Source organism: Tenrec ecaudatus, chromosome 12 (assembly GCF_050624435.1).
Source record: "Tenrec ecaudatus isolate mTenEca1 chromosome 12, mTenEca1.hap1, whole genome shotgun sequence".
In the NCBI taxonomy this organism is placed as follows: Eukaryota; Metazoa; Chordata; class Mammalia; order Afrosoricida; family Tenrecidae; genus Tenrec; species Tenrec ecaudatus.
The window spans coordinates 55,304,189-55,321,772 of record NC_134541.1 but is presented as its reverse complement, the minus strand read 5'-3'; the positions used below and the strand labels follow the sequence as shown (position 1 = coordinate 55,321,772).

General features: G+C 37.1%; 2 protein-coding genes across 2 annotated transcripts; both read right to left on the bottom strand.

The window, feature by feature from the left end:
- Positions 1-1,239: 1,239 nt before the first annotated feature.
- LOC142422490 (olfactory receptor 8G3-like) lies at positions 1,240-2,187 on the bottom strand. Its single transcript, XM_075527860.1, has one exon. The coding sequence runs from the start codon at positions 2,173-2,175 to the stop codon at positions 1,240-1,242; it is 936 nt and encodes a 311-aa protein (XP_075383975.1). The 5' UTR covers positions 2,176-2,187.
- An 11,237-nt stretch (positions 2,188-13,424) lies between these two features.
- Positions 13,425-14,366, bottom strand: LOC142422677 (olfactory receptor 10D3-like). Its single transcript, XM_075527985.1, has one exon. It carries the CDS (start codon positions 14,364-14,366, stop codon positions 13,425-13,427), a length of 942 nt encoding a protein of 313 aa, XP_075384100.1.
- Positions 14,367-17,584: the final 3,218 nt, after the last annotated feature.

The window sequence follows — 17,584 nt, the reverse complement described above, 5'->3', positions numbered from 1 at the left end:
AAGGCAGAATACGTTTGCTGTGAATTCTCCTGACCAGCCCAGGGAAGGGAAATCTAGCCATCACGTACTTGTGTGTGTTTGGCCAAGGAGGGAATCGGGGTCCTACAATTAGTAAACTGTTCAACTTGTTGTATTAAATGAGTACAGGGAAACAAAATCATGCAAACTTGATGTATCCATAATGAGGAGAATGGTTTGAATTACAGAGAGACCCAAGGCAGTAGAATATTTATATTATCATGTAAAATCTCAGGCTATTAAATATCCTGCACCAGAAAAACTATAATAGGAAGTGAGGAAATAAACATTTTCAAGGTAAAATTTACATGAACAGGTGACTGCTTCAAAATTTGGGGGCAAAATAAAATCAACAAGGAAACATGAAAGTGATATAACTTAGCAGGATTTAGGACTTCTAGGAGAAATTGACTCACAAAGAACATATAATTTCCCACATAAAGATTAAAACAATCTTATTTGGGCTACTTTTGGACAGATACTTGATATCTTATAAAATGACGAAGACTTTCCCAATGATGTTCCCAATGATGTTGCTTTGGTCGGCAAGGATCTGAAAGAATTTGATTCTGTCAAAAGAGAAAGGTGACCTTTCCGTGGAATATATTCAACGGACAGAAATGCAGTCATATTGAAAACTTTGGATGTTCAGTGTGTAGATAATTCTTTAGGAGTCTTTAAATTTAGGAGTCCTACAATTCCCACCTTGTGTCTGAGAAATATTTGGAGTGATATATTGATTCTTGGAATTTGTTTCCAGGATTAAATGCTTATTGTGAGACACTCTAGACAGTTTGTCATGCAATTTTTTTCATTTTTGAAAGGATAATATGTACTAGTAGTTGCTTTGCAGAAGTACTGTGAATATTATAAAAGTGATGCATTTAAGCTATTTAGTCCTGGGTAGGTATTTTATAAAATTTTCATCATGCATGTGACTCTCATAAATTTATAAATGTTGCTCTTCACTTTCGTTCTATTAATAATGACACTATAGTATCTGTAATGATAAATAATATTTGATTTTATACTCTGTACTTCTCTATCTATAGTCAGTGTAGAACGGGCTTGTAAGAAAAGATGGTATGAAGTGAATTTGGACACATAGTGGAACTCAGTGCCTATTCGTCAACCTACAAATTTCAACAATTAACTAAAAAATTATATATCTCAGAAAACCACTGATCTGTTTCTGAAAGTACATGAAATCAATGATTCCATTCATGAGTAGGGTCTGCTCTCTAGAATTTTCTTCAGGGCAAGCTTGACATCCTTATTTCTCAGACTGTAGATCATGGGGTTCAGCATGGGCACAACAATAGTATAAAACACAGAGGACACTTTCCCTTGGTCCATGGAGCTCACGGTTGATGGCTGTAGGTACATGAATGCTGCAGAACCATAAAAGAGAGTAACAGCTGAGATGTGGGAGCTGCAAGTGCTAAAGGCCTTGGACCTCCCCTCAGTGGAGCGAATGTGGAAAATACTGATAAAGATGAAGATATAAGATGCAAGGATGGTTAAGGCAGGTGTCAGTATGTTAAATGCACTCAGAACCAAGACCAGGAGCTCGTTGATATAGATGCTGGAGCAGGACAGCTCCAGGAGTGGGAACAGATCACAGAAATAATGGTTAACCACATTGTTCTGGCAAAAGAAGAGTTTCAACATAAAGCCTGTGTGAATTGTAGATCCAATTATCCCCAAAGCATAAACTCCTGCTGTGAGCCGTAAGCAGACGTGATAAGACATGATGGCATTATAAAGCAAGGGGCTACAGATGGCCACATAGCGATCATATGCCATTGCAGCCAGCATGTGGCACTCTGCAATAGCAAAAACCAGAAAGAAATAAAGCTGAGTCATACATTCAGCGTGTGAGATGATGTTCTTCTCTGTCACAAAGTTCACTAGCATTTTGGGGGTAATGACAGTGGAATGGCAGAGGTCAATCAAGGACAGACTGCTGATGAAAAAGTACATGGGGGTGTGCAGGTGAGAACTGAGACCGATCAGTGTGATCATGCCCAGGTTTCCCACCACAGTCACCACATAGATTCCTAGGAAGAGGAGGAAGAGGGGGAGCTGGAGTCCAGGACGGTCCGTTAGTCCAGCAAGGATGAACTCAGTGACTGAGGAATCGTTTCTATGGTCCATTATCTTCTCAGTAGGATCTAAAAAAGAAATAGAAAAATTACTGTTTATGTGCATCTGTGTGTGAGTGTGTATGTTTGAGCTTATCCACATGCATAATAGGTTTTTGGTCGGGAGGGAAATGATTCTATGGACATCCTTGTTTTGTCCTTCATTGGTAAACATTAATAAACTAAAGCTCTTTTCAGCCTCTCCTGTGGCTTGGGAATGTCCAATGATTATAGTTGACCACAGTAGGAATAATAGACTTCAAGAATCTTATACTTAATTTATTTTATAGATTATGAAGAGAAACACATCTTGTTGATTGTTTTGGTCAGTCAGAAGGTGTATTACTGATATTTTATTATCTTCCTCCCCAAGACATGTTCTATGCCTCCCATGTGCAGCACGTATACTATGATGTCATGTATATTAGCATGCACAATAATGACATTTCCTCTTTCTCTGAATGAGAAAAAATAGTGAATGCTTTTCTCCAATTAATCTGTGGAAACTCCTAATAAAAGTCTTCATTACTCTTTATTAGACTCCTAACTCAGAATAGCTGAAGCACTAGATAGTTAGCAAGACCATTTCATCTTTGAGACGATGTGGCTCGTTTCCCCTTCTTATCACAGACTATAAGATAGGGACATAACTTCTGGCTGGTAACTCCTGTATCTGAACAGTTTCACCAGGAGTTAGAGAATATTTCTTACTGTTGCTCATTAACAATCCCAGGGCAGAAAAAAAACGACCTATATTTAGGTCATGTGTACCAGGACCTGAGGACTGAGGTCTATGATTTGTGTGCTTTAGACTGACTTCAAGGTAAAAGTAATATACATTTTAAAACCATTCACATTACCTAAGTGTATAAAAGGTGTTTATAACAAAAATACATTTTAATAATTTTATAGTTTATTTACATTTGCTACAAAATTAAAATTTGCAGAGATGCAATATGTAACATAATTATGCATTTCACTGTAAATACAAGACATAGCAAATCAACAATGGAAGATAGATTTTTACTGAGATATGTATTTACATTTGAAAAAATAAATATACTCTACAAAATACAAATCAGACTCCTATTTAGCACAAGCAAATATGGTGTTAGTATATTCAGCTGGTATACAATATTTGGAATTTAGATAATTTCATAGAAAATATCAAGAGGCCTAGCACTATGAAGAATAGCTCAAAGATTTGGCTATACTACTAGGAAAACTACATATAATAAGTGGCATCTATCTTCAAAATTATTAATGATTGCCATTTGTAGCAATTGATCTTTTGGGTTCTTTTAAAGGAGCCATAGTGGTGCAGTAGTTCCAAGCTTGGTTAGTGACCAAAAGGCGGGTGTTGGTACCCACTCAATATTCCAAGGGATGAAGATAGAGCAGTCTGCTTCGGGGAAGTTCACATCCCTGGAAATGATATGGAACATGCCTAAGTTACTCTATTGTCATCAACTTGATAGCAATGGCATTTGGAACTCTTTATATGTCTTCAAAAGGCTGAGGTAAAACTTTTTGCTGGAAACCATGGAGAAAAATATTTTATTTCAGAACAAACAAGAACATTTTAGCCATCAGACATATCAGAAATTAAATCAGCTGCCTCTGAGTGCAGTCCATGCACAAAACTAGAAGAATTCAAGCATAACCTGAATAAGCACGTCACATGTCATAATTTCCCAACAGCAACAGCCTTGGAGGAAATATTACATATGTATTCTTTAGTACTGCTTTTAATTCCACCATTTCATGATTTTATAACTTTAATAGGCACTGATATTGGTGGACAGACTTGAGTTCAAATCTCAGCTCAAGTACATACTTGATATGTGACCTAGAATAAATTACATCCACATATCAAGCATCTGAAAAATAAAATTCCAGCGATATTAATATCTATCTCTTGATTGTGCTGTAATTGAATAAAATTATACCTGGAAAGTGCTTAGTATTGTTATTGATTGTTGGTAAGAATTTAACAGATATTAATATTTTTATATCAACATAGTGACTTTCTCTCTGAAATCTTTCATTTGCACAGCATTTTCTTTCTAATAATAATGGCTAGACTTTGTTTTCTTAACATATCTTGAGGGTACTTTTTCATTAGTATAAGTAATAATACAGAGATCACAATTATTTTACTGAATGTTAAACTCTTAAAATACATCAGTATTTTCCATGATCTATAAATAAATTTCAATTTATTTATTTATAACCAATCCATATCCAGGGTATTTAAGACTTGAGACATTGAACAACAAATTATTTAAATTAACAGCACATGCTGGCTGTTTCAAAAATGGGCATTTGATAGGCCCTTGATTTTGCCCTATCCTATATTCTCAACTCTCTGCTTCCAATGATCTATTTAAAGCATAGAAGACCCAAGTTAATAAGACCATAATTATTTACATTCATGAATTTTTTTACATTTACACTTAAAACTTGGCTATTTAATTCTCTAATAATCACCATTTTTATTGGTTTTCCTTTTCCTCTAGACTGAATATTAATATAGTACTTATTATAGTTGCTCATATGTAGCAATTCTCAATAAGATAGGGTTTAATGAAGCTTTTGAAAGATTTGTGGAAGTTAACATCAACCAAATAAAAGACAACAAAGTATCTATGTCTGAATTGAATTGAGTAGACAAGTAAATGCCATGGTTTAATAATAACATAAGGAGGAGGAATATGATAAGGGCGTGTGTGTTTTAGAATGAGTATATTATGGACTGAAAAAATGTCCTGAAAAAAAAAAACATTGTAAGTTGTGACCTGTATGCCTGTGGTGATGACCCATTTGGGAATGTGTTGCCCTTTTAACGTTAATTAGTTATGGTTAGTGTAGAGTCAACCTTTTTTGAGATATATGTAGTTCAGATATGAGGGAAGAAAGATGCCCAAGCAAAAAGACCAGGACCTTTCTCCAGAGTCAGAGAGAAACAAAGCCTTCCCCACAAGCCAATATCCTAAATTCAAATGTGTAACTTTCTAAACTGTCAGCTAATGAGTTTGTTCAGTAATGCCATTCGCTTAATTATCTTTGGGAGACAGTGTCAAATGACTAAGACTAAGCACAAGGAGAAGCATATGATTAGTTGTGTTCGGGGTTAAGTACATAAGGAGGAAGACCAGTTACTCTTGGATTTCAAATCTAAGAGGATCCTTAGAAAACAAAGGATAAGATTCAAATACAACCCTCTTCTTCCCTGAGAATACAAGAGTGTACATTTTTGTTTTGGAGGAGAAAAAGATTCTGATTATCCTGGCAGGTACTTTTGAATACTAACCTTATGATCCTTGGATGCTGAGTGGGTGAGTCATCCCCTAAATATGTCCTTTGACAATTATTTCGTGTCACTGGAGCTTGATCTTTTAAGATTCTGATGTCCACAGCACTGGACCTTTTCATTGTTTAGTTGATTTGAAAGAAATAATTTATACTCTGAGTATAGATCCTATGGGTCTGATTTGAAATTAACACTAATAATGATTTCTCCCTAGATTCAGCTCTCACAGGCTTTAATTCTAGTGAGAAAAAACAAGAAGAGATTTCCTATTCCCCATTGGCTCCAAATGTTTAAGAGTCTCACGATTGTCATTTATTATTCTTGTTTCATTACGAACAGCTATTAAGCTATATCAGGTATCATTAGAGAACAAGTAGACTTCATGATGAGTTATTTAAATTTTTAAAACTTAAAATTTCAGGATATGATGATGATATAGCCAAAATATATTTTCTAAAGTTATTTATCATGAATAAAATAGAGAAATTTATGAAAACCAATCTAAGATACAAGATTCAAAAGTTTAATTGCCCTAATAGTCACTACTAACAGGATCAAGATCCCGTAGAACAGTAATAGTTGGTGTGCTTTTATCTGGGAGCTGAATGAAAGCATCTAGCAAATATTGACATGAATTCTTAAGAATGCTAACATTAAGAGATAATGTCTTTCATCTTCTGAAAATAAAAGAGAATTTGCTTTTAAAACTGGGAACATGAAATATATATAATATGCAACACACAAGTGGGTACAAAAAATGGGCAAAGCTCTGCTGGGCAGAACTTTCATAGTATGCATTTTTCCCACTAGGCAAGCATTGCGCAACTTGTTCTTAGTCAGTGCACTCAGTGCCATCACCTGAGAAGGTTTTCTCTGGTCATAGTGAATATTTTCATAAAAGCAGTGTTGCTTGGATCTCATTTCTTGTGATGGCTGATTTAAAAAAACAGTGTTCAGCTGTTAAAGCTTGCTTCCTCATTGGGAAAAATGCCACGGAAAGAGTTGAGAGGTTGAACACAGCTTACAAGGACAGCGCTATGGGAAAAATTCAAGTGTATGAGTGGTTTTCTCATTTCAACAAGGGGAAATGTCTATTGATGACAAACTTCATTCTGGATGTCCATCAACATATGAAAGGGATGATAATGTTAATTTGTAGTGCATTTGGCGTTTGTTCCATCCAGACTGTTAATCAAGCTTTCTATTTAGAGATTTTAAAAGATTGTGTTTATAGTGTACAACATAAAAAGGCCTGATTTATGGCAGACAAGGGCTGGTTTTGCCACCATGACAATGCACCTGCTCATGCACACATCTCAGTGCTCCAGTTTTTGGCAAAAACCAACATGCCTCTCTTGCCCAATGCGCCTTACTCACCCCACCTTGCTCCATGCAACTTATTTTTGTTTCTATGAATGAAGAGGACATGAAAGGACAGCGATTTGATGATGTAGAAGAGGTGAAGAATGAAATGAGGGAAGTGCTTTCAGCCATCCAAACAGATGAGTTTGGAAAATGTTTGCAAGAATGGATTCACAGATTTGACAAAGATATTAAGTGTAATGGAGTGTACTTTAAAGGTGATAAGGTTGTTTTGAAAATTTTAATTAATTAAATAAATGCAGGAAAATCCGATTTGGCGGGGGTACCCCCAGGTGTGTGTGTGTGTGTGTGTGTGTGTGTGTGTGTGTGTGTGTATGTATGAATCATTGTAACTCTATAATGACTAGATTTCATTTATAGGCATAATTCTTTTTTATTAAAAACTTTTATTGTGGGCTCTCACATCTCTTATCACAACTGTAAATATTGATTCAAGTCATGGATTAAGCTTTATATATTTTTTCTTATCTATATCTAACTAATGAGTAAATAATTGCAATACTTTGCTTATGTTTTAGTGATAGATACAAAGCTTCACTCTGTTTATTTTTAAGTCTTTATTACATACTAGAGTGAGAAGGGTAAAATCTTAGTAACAGACTAACCCATAAGCCTTTGGAAATTTTTGCTTTGCAAGAAGTATTTAAGGAGTCTTGGTGACACAACTGATGAAACAATATGCTGCCAACAGAAAGGTCAGCAGATGTCTCACAGAAGAAAACACCAGTCATCTGATTCTGAAAACATCTCCTGTCTTGGATATCTTTATGGAGCACTTTCAATTTGTCCTAAAGGGTCACTGTGGATCAGCATGTACTTGATGCCATGAGGTATTAGTAGTATGAGTATATAAAAACACACCTATTTGTATACATTTATATGACACATGAGTGTTAAATGCATGGATGTGCAGTGCTTAGATACATTTCACAATGTCTATGTGTGAGTCGTGTTTGCTTTCTGCTTACTGCAGGCATTGAACAAACAACATCTGGTGAACACACACTGTGCTGTTGTTGTGAGGCTCATGGAGTGGATTCCAACTCGCAGCTGCCTTATGCACAAAGCACAAAGCACCGCAGGTCCCATGCAATCATTTCAGCCCATTTCCCTGTGTACTGGCATAGATAGGCACATACACTGCTCTTTTTGATGCAGGATTTAAAAAATGAAATGTGGATATAAGACTGAAGAGGACATAGAAGATCAACAGGGAAGAGTCTTCTAAAGAGAGAGATCCTCCTTTGTCCCCTTACAACTGATGCTTTTATGTTGCAAAGTAAGGAGTGGCACCACAGTGGGGTATTAAATGTTACCATGCGTAACCACTATGCCACCCGGAGCCCTTTTTAAAAAAAATTGCTGGCAAGCAGATGTCCAAGCTACCTTTTCTGCATGATGTAACAATCACATGGTTTAAAATATTACACTTTAGTGGGATATAACTGCTCTCATTTTAACCAGATAGAAATACTCATACTGGTCAAAAGAGAGCCACTAGCCCGGTACTCTGTCTCTGGGCGTAGGGTTTTAGAGATGAGCCATCTGAGCACGATATTATTAGAGTAAGTTTGGAAATAATGAAACTAGGGTTCAGTTCATACCCATACATGTTTATTGAAAATGCATTTAAACATGTCTCTGTGGCTTCCAGAAGGCTACATACAATTTTTTTTACTATACACTTGTCTCAGACTCCTGAGGGTGCCTTCAATAAAAGTCCAATCAAATCAGTGGTTTCTGAAAAGGTCTACTGTGTGACTTTAACTCAAGGCAAGATCTGCACAGAAGTTATGGAAGCTTTTTTTAGGAATATCAATAGGTAATCATGATAGATTATCTTAATTGACACAGGATTATCATGAGGACTTATTATGAAGAAATTTTAAGAAAATAGAAAGCTGTATCAGTGAGAAGTAGGGCAAGAAAATTGTCCCAAATACTTTCTTTGCCTTCACAACATTCACTACTGTCCTACATGGTAGCAAGGGCTATTCTATGAGAATTGTGTGGGAGAATTTACCTCATTCAACACATAGCCACGTCAGACTTCATTTTCTTCCCCAAATTCAAGAAAATTTCAAGGAACACAACTTCATTTCCTGGAGAATGTCACACTCCCAATTTAATGTGTGTAAATGAAAGAATTCAGGATTCCTTGGAGGAAGGATTCACGACATGGAAACACTAGCTTCAATACTGTATAGACATAGGTAAAAGAGATGTCAAGAATCAATAGTTGTATGTCTGGATATTTTTGTCTGATAAGGGTTGCTATGATTTTGTTGCAGTCCTTGCATGGGCATGCAAGTGCTGCTACCACCAGCAAGAGACGACGTGGGAGCTCATCATCTGGTGGGAGGAAGAATGAGAGACGGTATAACTAGGAGCTGCTGCATGGTGCTGCTACAACTACTGTTTTCCCAAAACTAACAACAGTTTTCTGTTGCTGTTCTAGAAAGCACCAATGGCAACTGGTATCAGGCATCATCAGAACAAAAAAAAAATCATATCATTGTGAGTGAGGGGGAATGCAGAGTGGAGACCCAAAGGCCAAGTGTAGGCAATTGGACATCCCCTTATGAAAGGGTCACAGGGAAGATATGAGCCAGTCAGGGTGCAGGGTAGCAATGATAAGACATACAACTTTCCTCTAGTTCCTAAATGCTTCCTCCCCCCACCCTACCCCCTCTACCATGATCCCAATTCTACCTTACAAATCTGGCCAGACCAGAGGATGTACACTGGTACAGATAGGAACTGGAAACCCAGGGAATCCAGGGTGATGATCTCTTCAGGACCAGTGGTGAGAGTGGTGATACTGGGAGGATCGAAGGAGGGTGGAGTGGAAAGGGGGAACCGATTACAAGGATCAATATATAATCTCCGTGGGGCACAGACAATAGAAAAGTGGGTAAAGGGAGATGTTGTATATGACAAAATAATAATTTATAAATTATAAAGGGTTCATGAAGGACGGGGAAGTGGGACGAAGGGGTAAAATTAGGTGCTGCTGCCAGGGACTTGGGTGGAGAGCAAATATTTTGAGAATGATGAGGGCAGTGAATGTACAAATGCGCTTTATACATTATTGATGTATTTATAGATTGTGATAAGAGTTGTATGAGCCCTTCATAAAATGATTTTAAAAATATTATGGCCTCACCAGCTCATCCATCAAACATCTTCCCAAACATGCACTCAGTGCTGACAGTGACACCATCCATAGCTTAGTGCTCATCCATCACAAGCAAAATAACACCAAGAAGGGCAATCAAAAAGCATGTGAGCTTCCGTTGTTATTTCCAAAAATAAACAAGCATAGTAAAAATAATTATCTGAAAGAAATGATCTGTTTATTTGTAAAAATACAATGTTAATTATTTTTATAGTACTTGCTTGACATTTGTTCATGTAAGGATTTTTTTAAGAAAGCAATACTTTTTCAATGAAAAGTATGAAGGTAAATGTGTTTGCTGTCTTTAAATTATCTTGGATTTATTTTTATCAGCTATGTTATTGCTGTTGCTAGCTGCCATTGAATCCGTTCCCACCCACAGCAACCCTAAGGAAAACAGAACAAAAGACCACCCAGTCCTGTGCCATCCTCACCATTGTAGCTAAATTTGAGCCCATTGTTGTACCTATTGTGTCACTCCATCTCATGTGGGCTTTCCTCCTTTATGCTGCCCTTCTGCTTTATGGGGGTGCTCTGGTGGCACAGGTTATGTATTGTGTGGCTATTTTCAAAGTCAGCAATTTGAAACCACCCACCTGTTCCAGGAGAGAATGACAGAGCTTTCAAGTCCTGTAAGGAATTATCTGTTATTTTATATGGACAGTGGAGTGGGCTACCAAAACCCCATCGACAGAAAGGCACAAGGTGAGTGCCTGCTTAACTCCGGGGGCCATTTCTGAAGCATTAACACATGTCGCTACAGATGTACCTATGTCATTCATTGACCATATCTAATTGCCATTACATCTTCAAGTTTGAGCATCATGACCTTAAAGATATAATGACATTTAGAATGTGCTCAACACATATGAGAGCACAACAAATTCTGTTCAATAAATATATGCCTTCTTTATCTATCATCTATTTAATATTTTTATCCAAACTTGCATCTCTTTACATAGGAGTTAGTTTTCTCTTAATATCTTCTTTCTCTTGTGGCCATGACTCAAACTGAAAAGGAGAAAAGTAACAGACCCTATTTTACTGCCAGTCTCTCATATTCTGGAGATTTCTTTTTAGGGCAAAGATCTTTGCTGCATTGTTTATATATTACATGGATGCTATTTTTCTTTCCCTGGAAGATGGTGCTTGTCTAGGGAAGTTAGCCGCTCCTGCGAAGATGATGTCTGACTTCATTAGGCAAGGTGTTTTCATGCTTAGTCTCTAGGCATTTCTCACTTACTTTTCCTATTATCCATTTAATAATAACATTTTCTAAGTTTCAGCTGCTTACAGATCTGCTAAAGGAAATCAAAGAAAATACGCTTTGTCTGAATCAGATTCTGAGTGTTAACTGGCAGTAATGACCTGTGCAATGGTAAGCGATTAATTAAGATGAGAGGTAGAAGGGGGGAAGGAGACGCATGGGGGAAACTTTAAGATCATTTATAAAATTATTTCTTAAGGTTTCATTTTAGTAGGATGCATTGTTCTCTTTCAGTTCCTGGAATCTAGGACTAGTTGGACGGCATCTTTGTCTCCATCCAGCCCGTAGCATGTATCATAGAAGCCATAGATTGGTAAATATTGTCTCTTGCTGAGAGGATCGTATGGATAGTGTTAATGGGGAAATTGTAACTGTCCTAGAGGAGTTTTATATCATAAACAATAGAACCAATAGGAGAAAGCTATTATGAAAGCTTTCATGATGGCACATACAAAGAGTATCTCATTTATAAAAGAATTTTAGCAGCAAAAATGCTGCACAAGCTTGAAGCAAATGAAGGATGAACCTGAGAGTTGCTCATTGGGCACATTCTTCATTTTGCTTCTTTCATTATTCAGACTGACGTCTGTTTGTCTCTGAGCTGTTCTGTCCTTCTTTCTTTTAGGTCCCAAGCACTTAATCCCTATGCAAATATCTATTGGAAAATTGCAAAAATAAAAAGCAGAAGATATGCAGATGATCCAGTAAGCAAAACAACAAAAACAGCGTTGATTTAAAGGCAATACTTATACAAATCAAAAATAGCCTTGGTTAATAACCACCCTTCTGGAAAAGGTCAAAATAATAGTTGAGTGTTCTATAACATTTGACTTTTGGTCTTTGGAGTTAATGAGCAAATGGCAAAGGAGAGATTCCATCATACTTACTACAGAAAAAACTTCTAAGTGTTTAGCATGGCCAGTTTTTGTTATCTACCTTTATGGAGAACTAGCAGAGAAGAAATCAGTCCCACACAGCTAGAACAAGGGAGATCAATCTATCTATCTATCTACCTATTGATTTACTTATTTTCTATCTAAATCTCATGAATCGACTTACCTCATAAGACCAAGACCAATTCTAACTACTAATACCATACTGATAGCTCAGTTAACCTCAGAAATAGCAATACCATTAGAGAAGATCTTTGGGTTTGTATAAATATTAGACGTTACCCCAGCATAGGTGGAGCACGACTAAAAGATGCAGACTGTACAATTATGCTCCTTATTGCAAAGTCATCATTGCCAACCAGAGTTTGTTCATTTGTGAAGATAACGGGGTATTAAACTCCATGACTTCTGCCATTATGTGCGTGTCCCTTGAATCCTGTCACAGGACCTGATCTCACTGAGTTAGCCATATGCATACACTTACCACAGTGATTCAGAATGGTAGGGGAAGCTGAGCAACTTTCAGGGTAGATGAGGTTGTGCACTGACTTCTGAGGTGAAGGGAAATGTACCAAGAAAGTTGACTAGAAATGACTCCCTGATACAAGACACAGAGGTCTTGGAATGTGTCTTGACATTTGCACGGACCCATCTAACGGGGTCCTAGCAAGCAGCAGTCATCCCTCCGGATATTTGAGGACTTACGGTGCACCCCCTCGGGCGCCCTCACTCTCCTCTTCCACCATCTTCTCTTCCTTGCCAAGCCTGATAGATAATTCAGCTGTGCCTGCGTGCAACTCAGTGTGTGTTCAAGGACATGTACTCTTAAACAATTATCCACCGCGCTTTTATAGAAGGAGTGTTTTCACAATCAGCTCACTCTGAGAGAGGCAAGAAAACTGTGGCTTACGGGGAAACCTTATGTGTTGTCTTTTTTTGTAAGTAAGGCTTTATTGGAGCATGGAAACATGATTTTATTTTCACATGGTGTGTATGCTGCTTTCATGACAAACATAGTTGAATATTTATGATAGAGTCTATAGGATGCAGAAGTATAAAGTATTCTAAATTGGAGAGACAATTTTGCCAATCCCTGGTCTGTGCGAATGAAAGCAATGTCACCATTCCGTATCACTTGGCGTGGCTTCCCCCCTCTCTCTCTGACAGGAATGCCCTTGCCAGTGGCATGAATATGTTTGTTTTCATCATTTAATTTGGGGCTCGTGGACTAATGGCTTCCTTCTGAGACAATCTGGCCCCCAGCCAGTTTCTTCAGAGCCCCCTTGACATCTTTATTTCTCAGAGTATAGATTGTGGGGTTCAGCATGGGGGTGACGACATTGCCAAAGATCTGCACGGGAGTGACCAGCACCTCACTCAGGGATGGCTGAGTATAGATGAGGGCACAGGGACCAAAGAACAGTGTGACCACTGAAAGGTGGGAGACACAGGTCGATGCCGCCTTGCGCCTCCCTTCGGCGGAGTGCATCCTGAGGATCGCAATGACAATTCGAACGTAGGAGGCAAGAATAAGAAGGAAGCAGGTCATGGGCACGAGGCCAATGTTGGTGAAGCTCACAGTCTCAATGACAAGGGTGTTTCCACAGGCCAATTTGACTACCGGGAAGATGTCACAGAAAAAATAGTCCACTTCATGAGACCCACAGTATGGCAGTTGGAAGGTCAGCGTCGTCAGAATGGTGGCGTGAAAGGAACTCGTAATCCAGGTACCGGCAGCCAACAAGGAGCACACCCGGCGGTTCATAATGATGGTGTAGCGAAGAGGGTGACAGATGGCAGCAAACCGGTCGTAGGCCATCACCGTATAGAGCAGGCATTCAGTGCTGCCTAGAAAGTGATAGAAAAAGACCTGGGCCATACAGCCTCCCAGCGAGATGACGCGGCTCCTCACTAGGAGATTAGCCAGCATCTTGGGCGTGCTCACCGAAGAAAAACCAATATCCAGCACTGACAGGTTGCAGAGAAAGAAATACATAGGTGTATGGAGATGGGAATCCGACATCACAGCTAAGAGGATGAGCAGATTTCCTAGCAGAGTGCAGAGGTAGAAGATCAGAAAAACAACAAAGAGCACCGTTTCCTGTCCCTGTGTATGTGGGATGCCCAACAGGATGAATTCTGTCACCAACGTGTGATTCTTTATGGCCATGGGGCTGGGTTTAATCTGAAAAGGGGGAAATCACAGTAAGTTAATGATTCCAATTTTCACTCCAGTGGCATTGTCTGTAGAATCACAAGGGAAAAAAAAGGAAACTATTGTCACTACTAATGAAAAGATACTTTTTATTATAACACAAAAAACACCTAGTTAAGAAGGAGACTCAATATGTAATGAAGTTTGAATGCAGGCAACTTGTCTGTGAAATTGATTTTATTTTATTATAATTAATTTTGAAATATCAAATAACACTAAGAGAAAAAAACACTAAGGACTAAGGAAATAGAAGCACAGAAAGAAATTAGGAAAACGAGACATAAAATTTTAATTTGTGTAGAATTTCAGAGTAATTTTGAAGTTAAACTTTAATAAAAATCCTATAAGACAGGTAACACTAGTTTAATATCATCACTGACGAAGAGAAATGAATCACAGAGGTTAAATACAGTGTGTGAACGGTTCATAATTTGAACTCAAGGATTCCAAGTCCGATATCCCATAATATATATACATACTTAGAAAAGAAAAGGAAGAACCATGGCCATGCAGATAAAAGGCAATTCAACATTCTCTATTGAAAGAAACTTAAAGGTATTTACGTCAACCAGTCATTCTTTTCTTTGGATACCTTCATCCCTACAAAATATTGTCTACACACAGTTACTGTAAATCATGGAGGAATGATGGAGAAACCATGCCTTTTAGAACAGAAGAGTTCTATTTTTAAAAATACCGGCTGCTCTTTCTTTTCTGGTGCTATTCTCATTGCTTTTGATGATAACGGGCCTGTAAGATAAAGCCTAATTTGAGCACCTCTTCTCCGTCGGTATTAGATTTCCTCCTTGGACACAGAGTAGGCAGGTTTCTGACGTGAAAACAACAGCTGTACCTGCTTTGTTCTAAACAAATACTGTCTTCCCAGGGCTTTTTCCACGACTCAGCTTTGCGTTCCTCAATGGCAATGTTTATATTATTCCTGTCCTGTCTATTTACTGTTATCAACGATTCCAGACTGGACCATCGCAAAGGAATACTGCCACTAAATCCCTTATTCTACTTCTGTTAGTGTATTATTACATCGCCTAAGCCCTCAAAGCAACTTTGATAACACTGTGGTCTGAACTGGAACTTTCTAATGTAAAATTACAGGGAAAATTTCACACCATATTTACTCTTCAGTGCTTGGACCATTATTTTTCAATATATCTTGGTTTGTTTCTATAAAATGTATGTCCTTATACAAATCCTCTATAACTATTCAACTTAATCTTTTTGGCATTTGCCCATCTCTTAAGCCTATCAAAGTATCCTGGTGGATTTTGACTCTGTTATCCCATATAGACTTTATTACTTGCAGGATGATACTTTTTTTAAAAAAATGAAGTCTTCTGGTTTACAACATTAAGTCCTTTCCAACAGAGAAGCACAAATAATTTGTTTTTCAAACAAAATGCTAAAGAATTTAATATGATAGCAAATTCTTCCTTACTGAAGTAACTGTAACTGTAAATAATGTACATTACTTACTGACTCTAAGTAAGAAAGAGATCTAGAGTATTTTCAATGACACTTTTAATTCAACTTTTTTTTATAAGCAAGGACATGATATTCTATTCAGAGCCTTTAGGAAGGAAATGCAAGTTTCTGATAACCTATTATTTCATAAGATTCTAGAATTTTATTCTCTCCAAGGGAATTAAGAAACAATAAGTCTCATAACTTACATGGAGTAGAATATAGCATACTTAGGAATCTACTACATTAACTCACATGGACTTACCACATTATGTGTTTTTCTCACATATAAAGGGAAAACAATTTTCAAGTATAAAATTGGGATTTATATATAGAATTTATCAGAGAAGAATATATTGAGAATTTTCAAAAATCTATCATACTTACATCCCTTTGCTTTTCTTAATTTATCAGGAAACGTAAGATATCAAAAATGTTTGAGGCCAGACAACAAGAGATCATTTAGATCATGACTTTTTGGTGATGCAATGGAATTGTTTTCTTGAAATTTTGATAAGAAGATGATCTATTGATTCTATAGCTTGAAAGAAAAAGATGAGAGATTTAATAAATTAAAGTTGAGATTTATACTTCCAATAAAGCTTATTTGGTTAAAATTTCATTGTTTATCAGGCAAAAAGACATCTTAATGGCTACAATGTTAAGCTATTCTCTTTGTTCAACAAGCTTACATTGATCAGACACTATGAAATGCTGAGACAGCAAAGTAAATAATTATATATTCATCAAAGTAAACAATTCTTATATTCATCTTTCAAAGAACTGCTAGGGAAATAAACATGATTCATTTTAATAATTTTGCAATGAAGGTATGTGTATGTTATCATTAAGAAATGATTAATACTTGCTACTGAAGTTCTGAGATACAACTTTAAAAAGTAGGAGAATATTTAAAATCTGTAATATGAAAGGCCCTAGGTGAGGAGATTTGGCTTCAATGATTGCCAAATGATGAGCTTCATAAATTTTATAAATGACTTGAATTGAAATTTATGTAGAATTTTGCATGATGAATAGTGTGCAGCTGGAAAACAAATGAAGTCTAAAGTAACCAGTCAGTCAAGGGAGAAAAAATGATAGCCTTTCATCTATTTATGAAGTATAATTGATGTCTTTGTAAATATTTGGAGTCCCTGTGTGGTGCAAACAGTTAATGTACTCAGCTGCTAATTGGAAGGCTGGAGATTTCAATTTCAGCAGAGGGGCTTCAGAAAAGGCTTGGCAATTTACTTTCTAAAAGCAGCCATTACAACCCTATAGAGTAATACGCTACTCCTGAGCTGGAGTTGACTGAATGGCGCTGGGAAGAAAGTAAAAGTCGATAAGTGAATGTGAGGTGAGGTGGGCAGAGTGAAGAGATAAAGTGATCTACTTTGAAAACTAGATAGTCTGCAGTGCTATTACTATTTGGGTCACAGGTGAAATTCAGCAAATTACAAAATGTGTATTTTCAGTTTTTCCAAGGTTAATATTATACTTGCCATTGTACATGTTTGCTTTAAAGAATCTATGGATTGACCAAGTAGTGATTTCCTAAAAGCAATTATAGGACTCAGAGTTAAACCCTAAAAACATGGAAGTAAGCCAAATTATTTCAAGGGTTTCTTCCTCCCCATAAACTCCTTATCAACCCTCAGGTTAGTCTCTATCTCAGGCACATTGTTAAAGTTAGT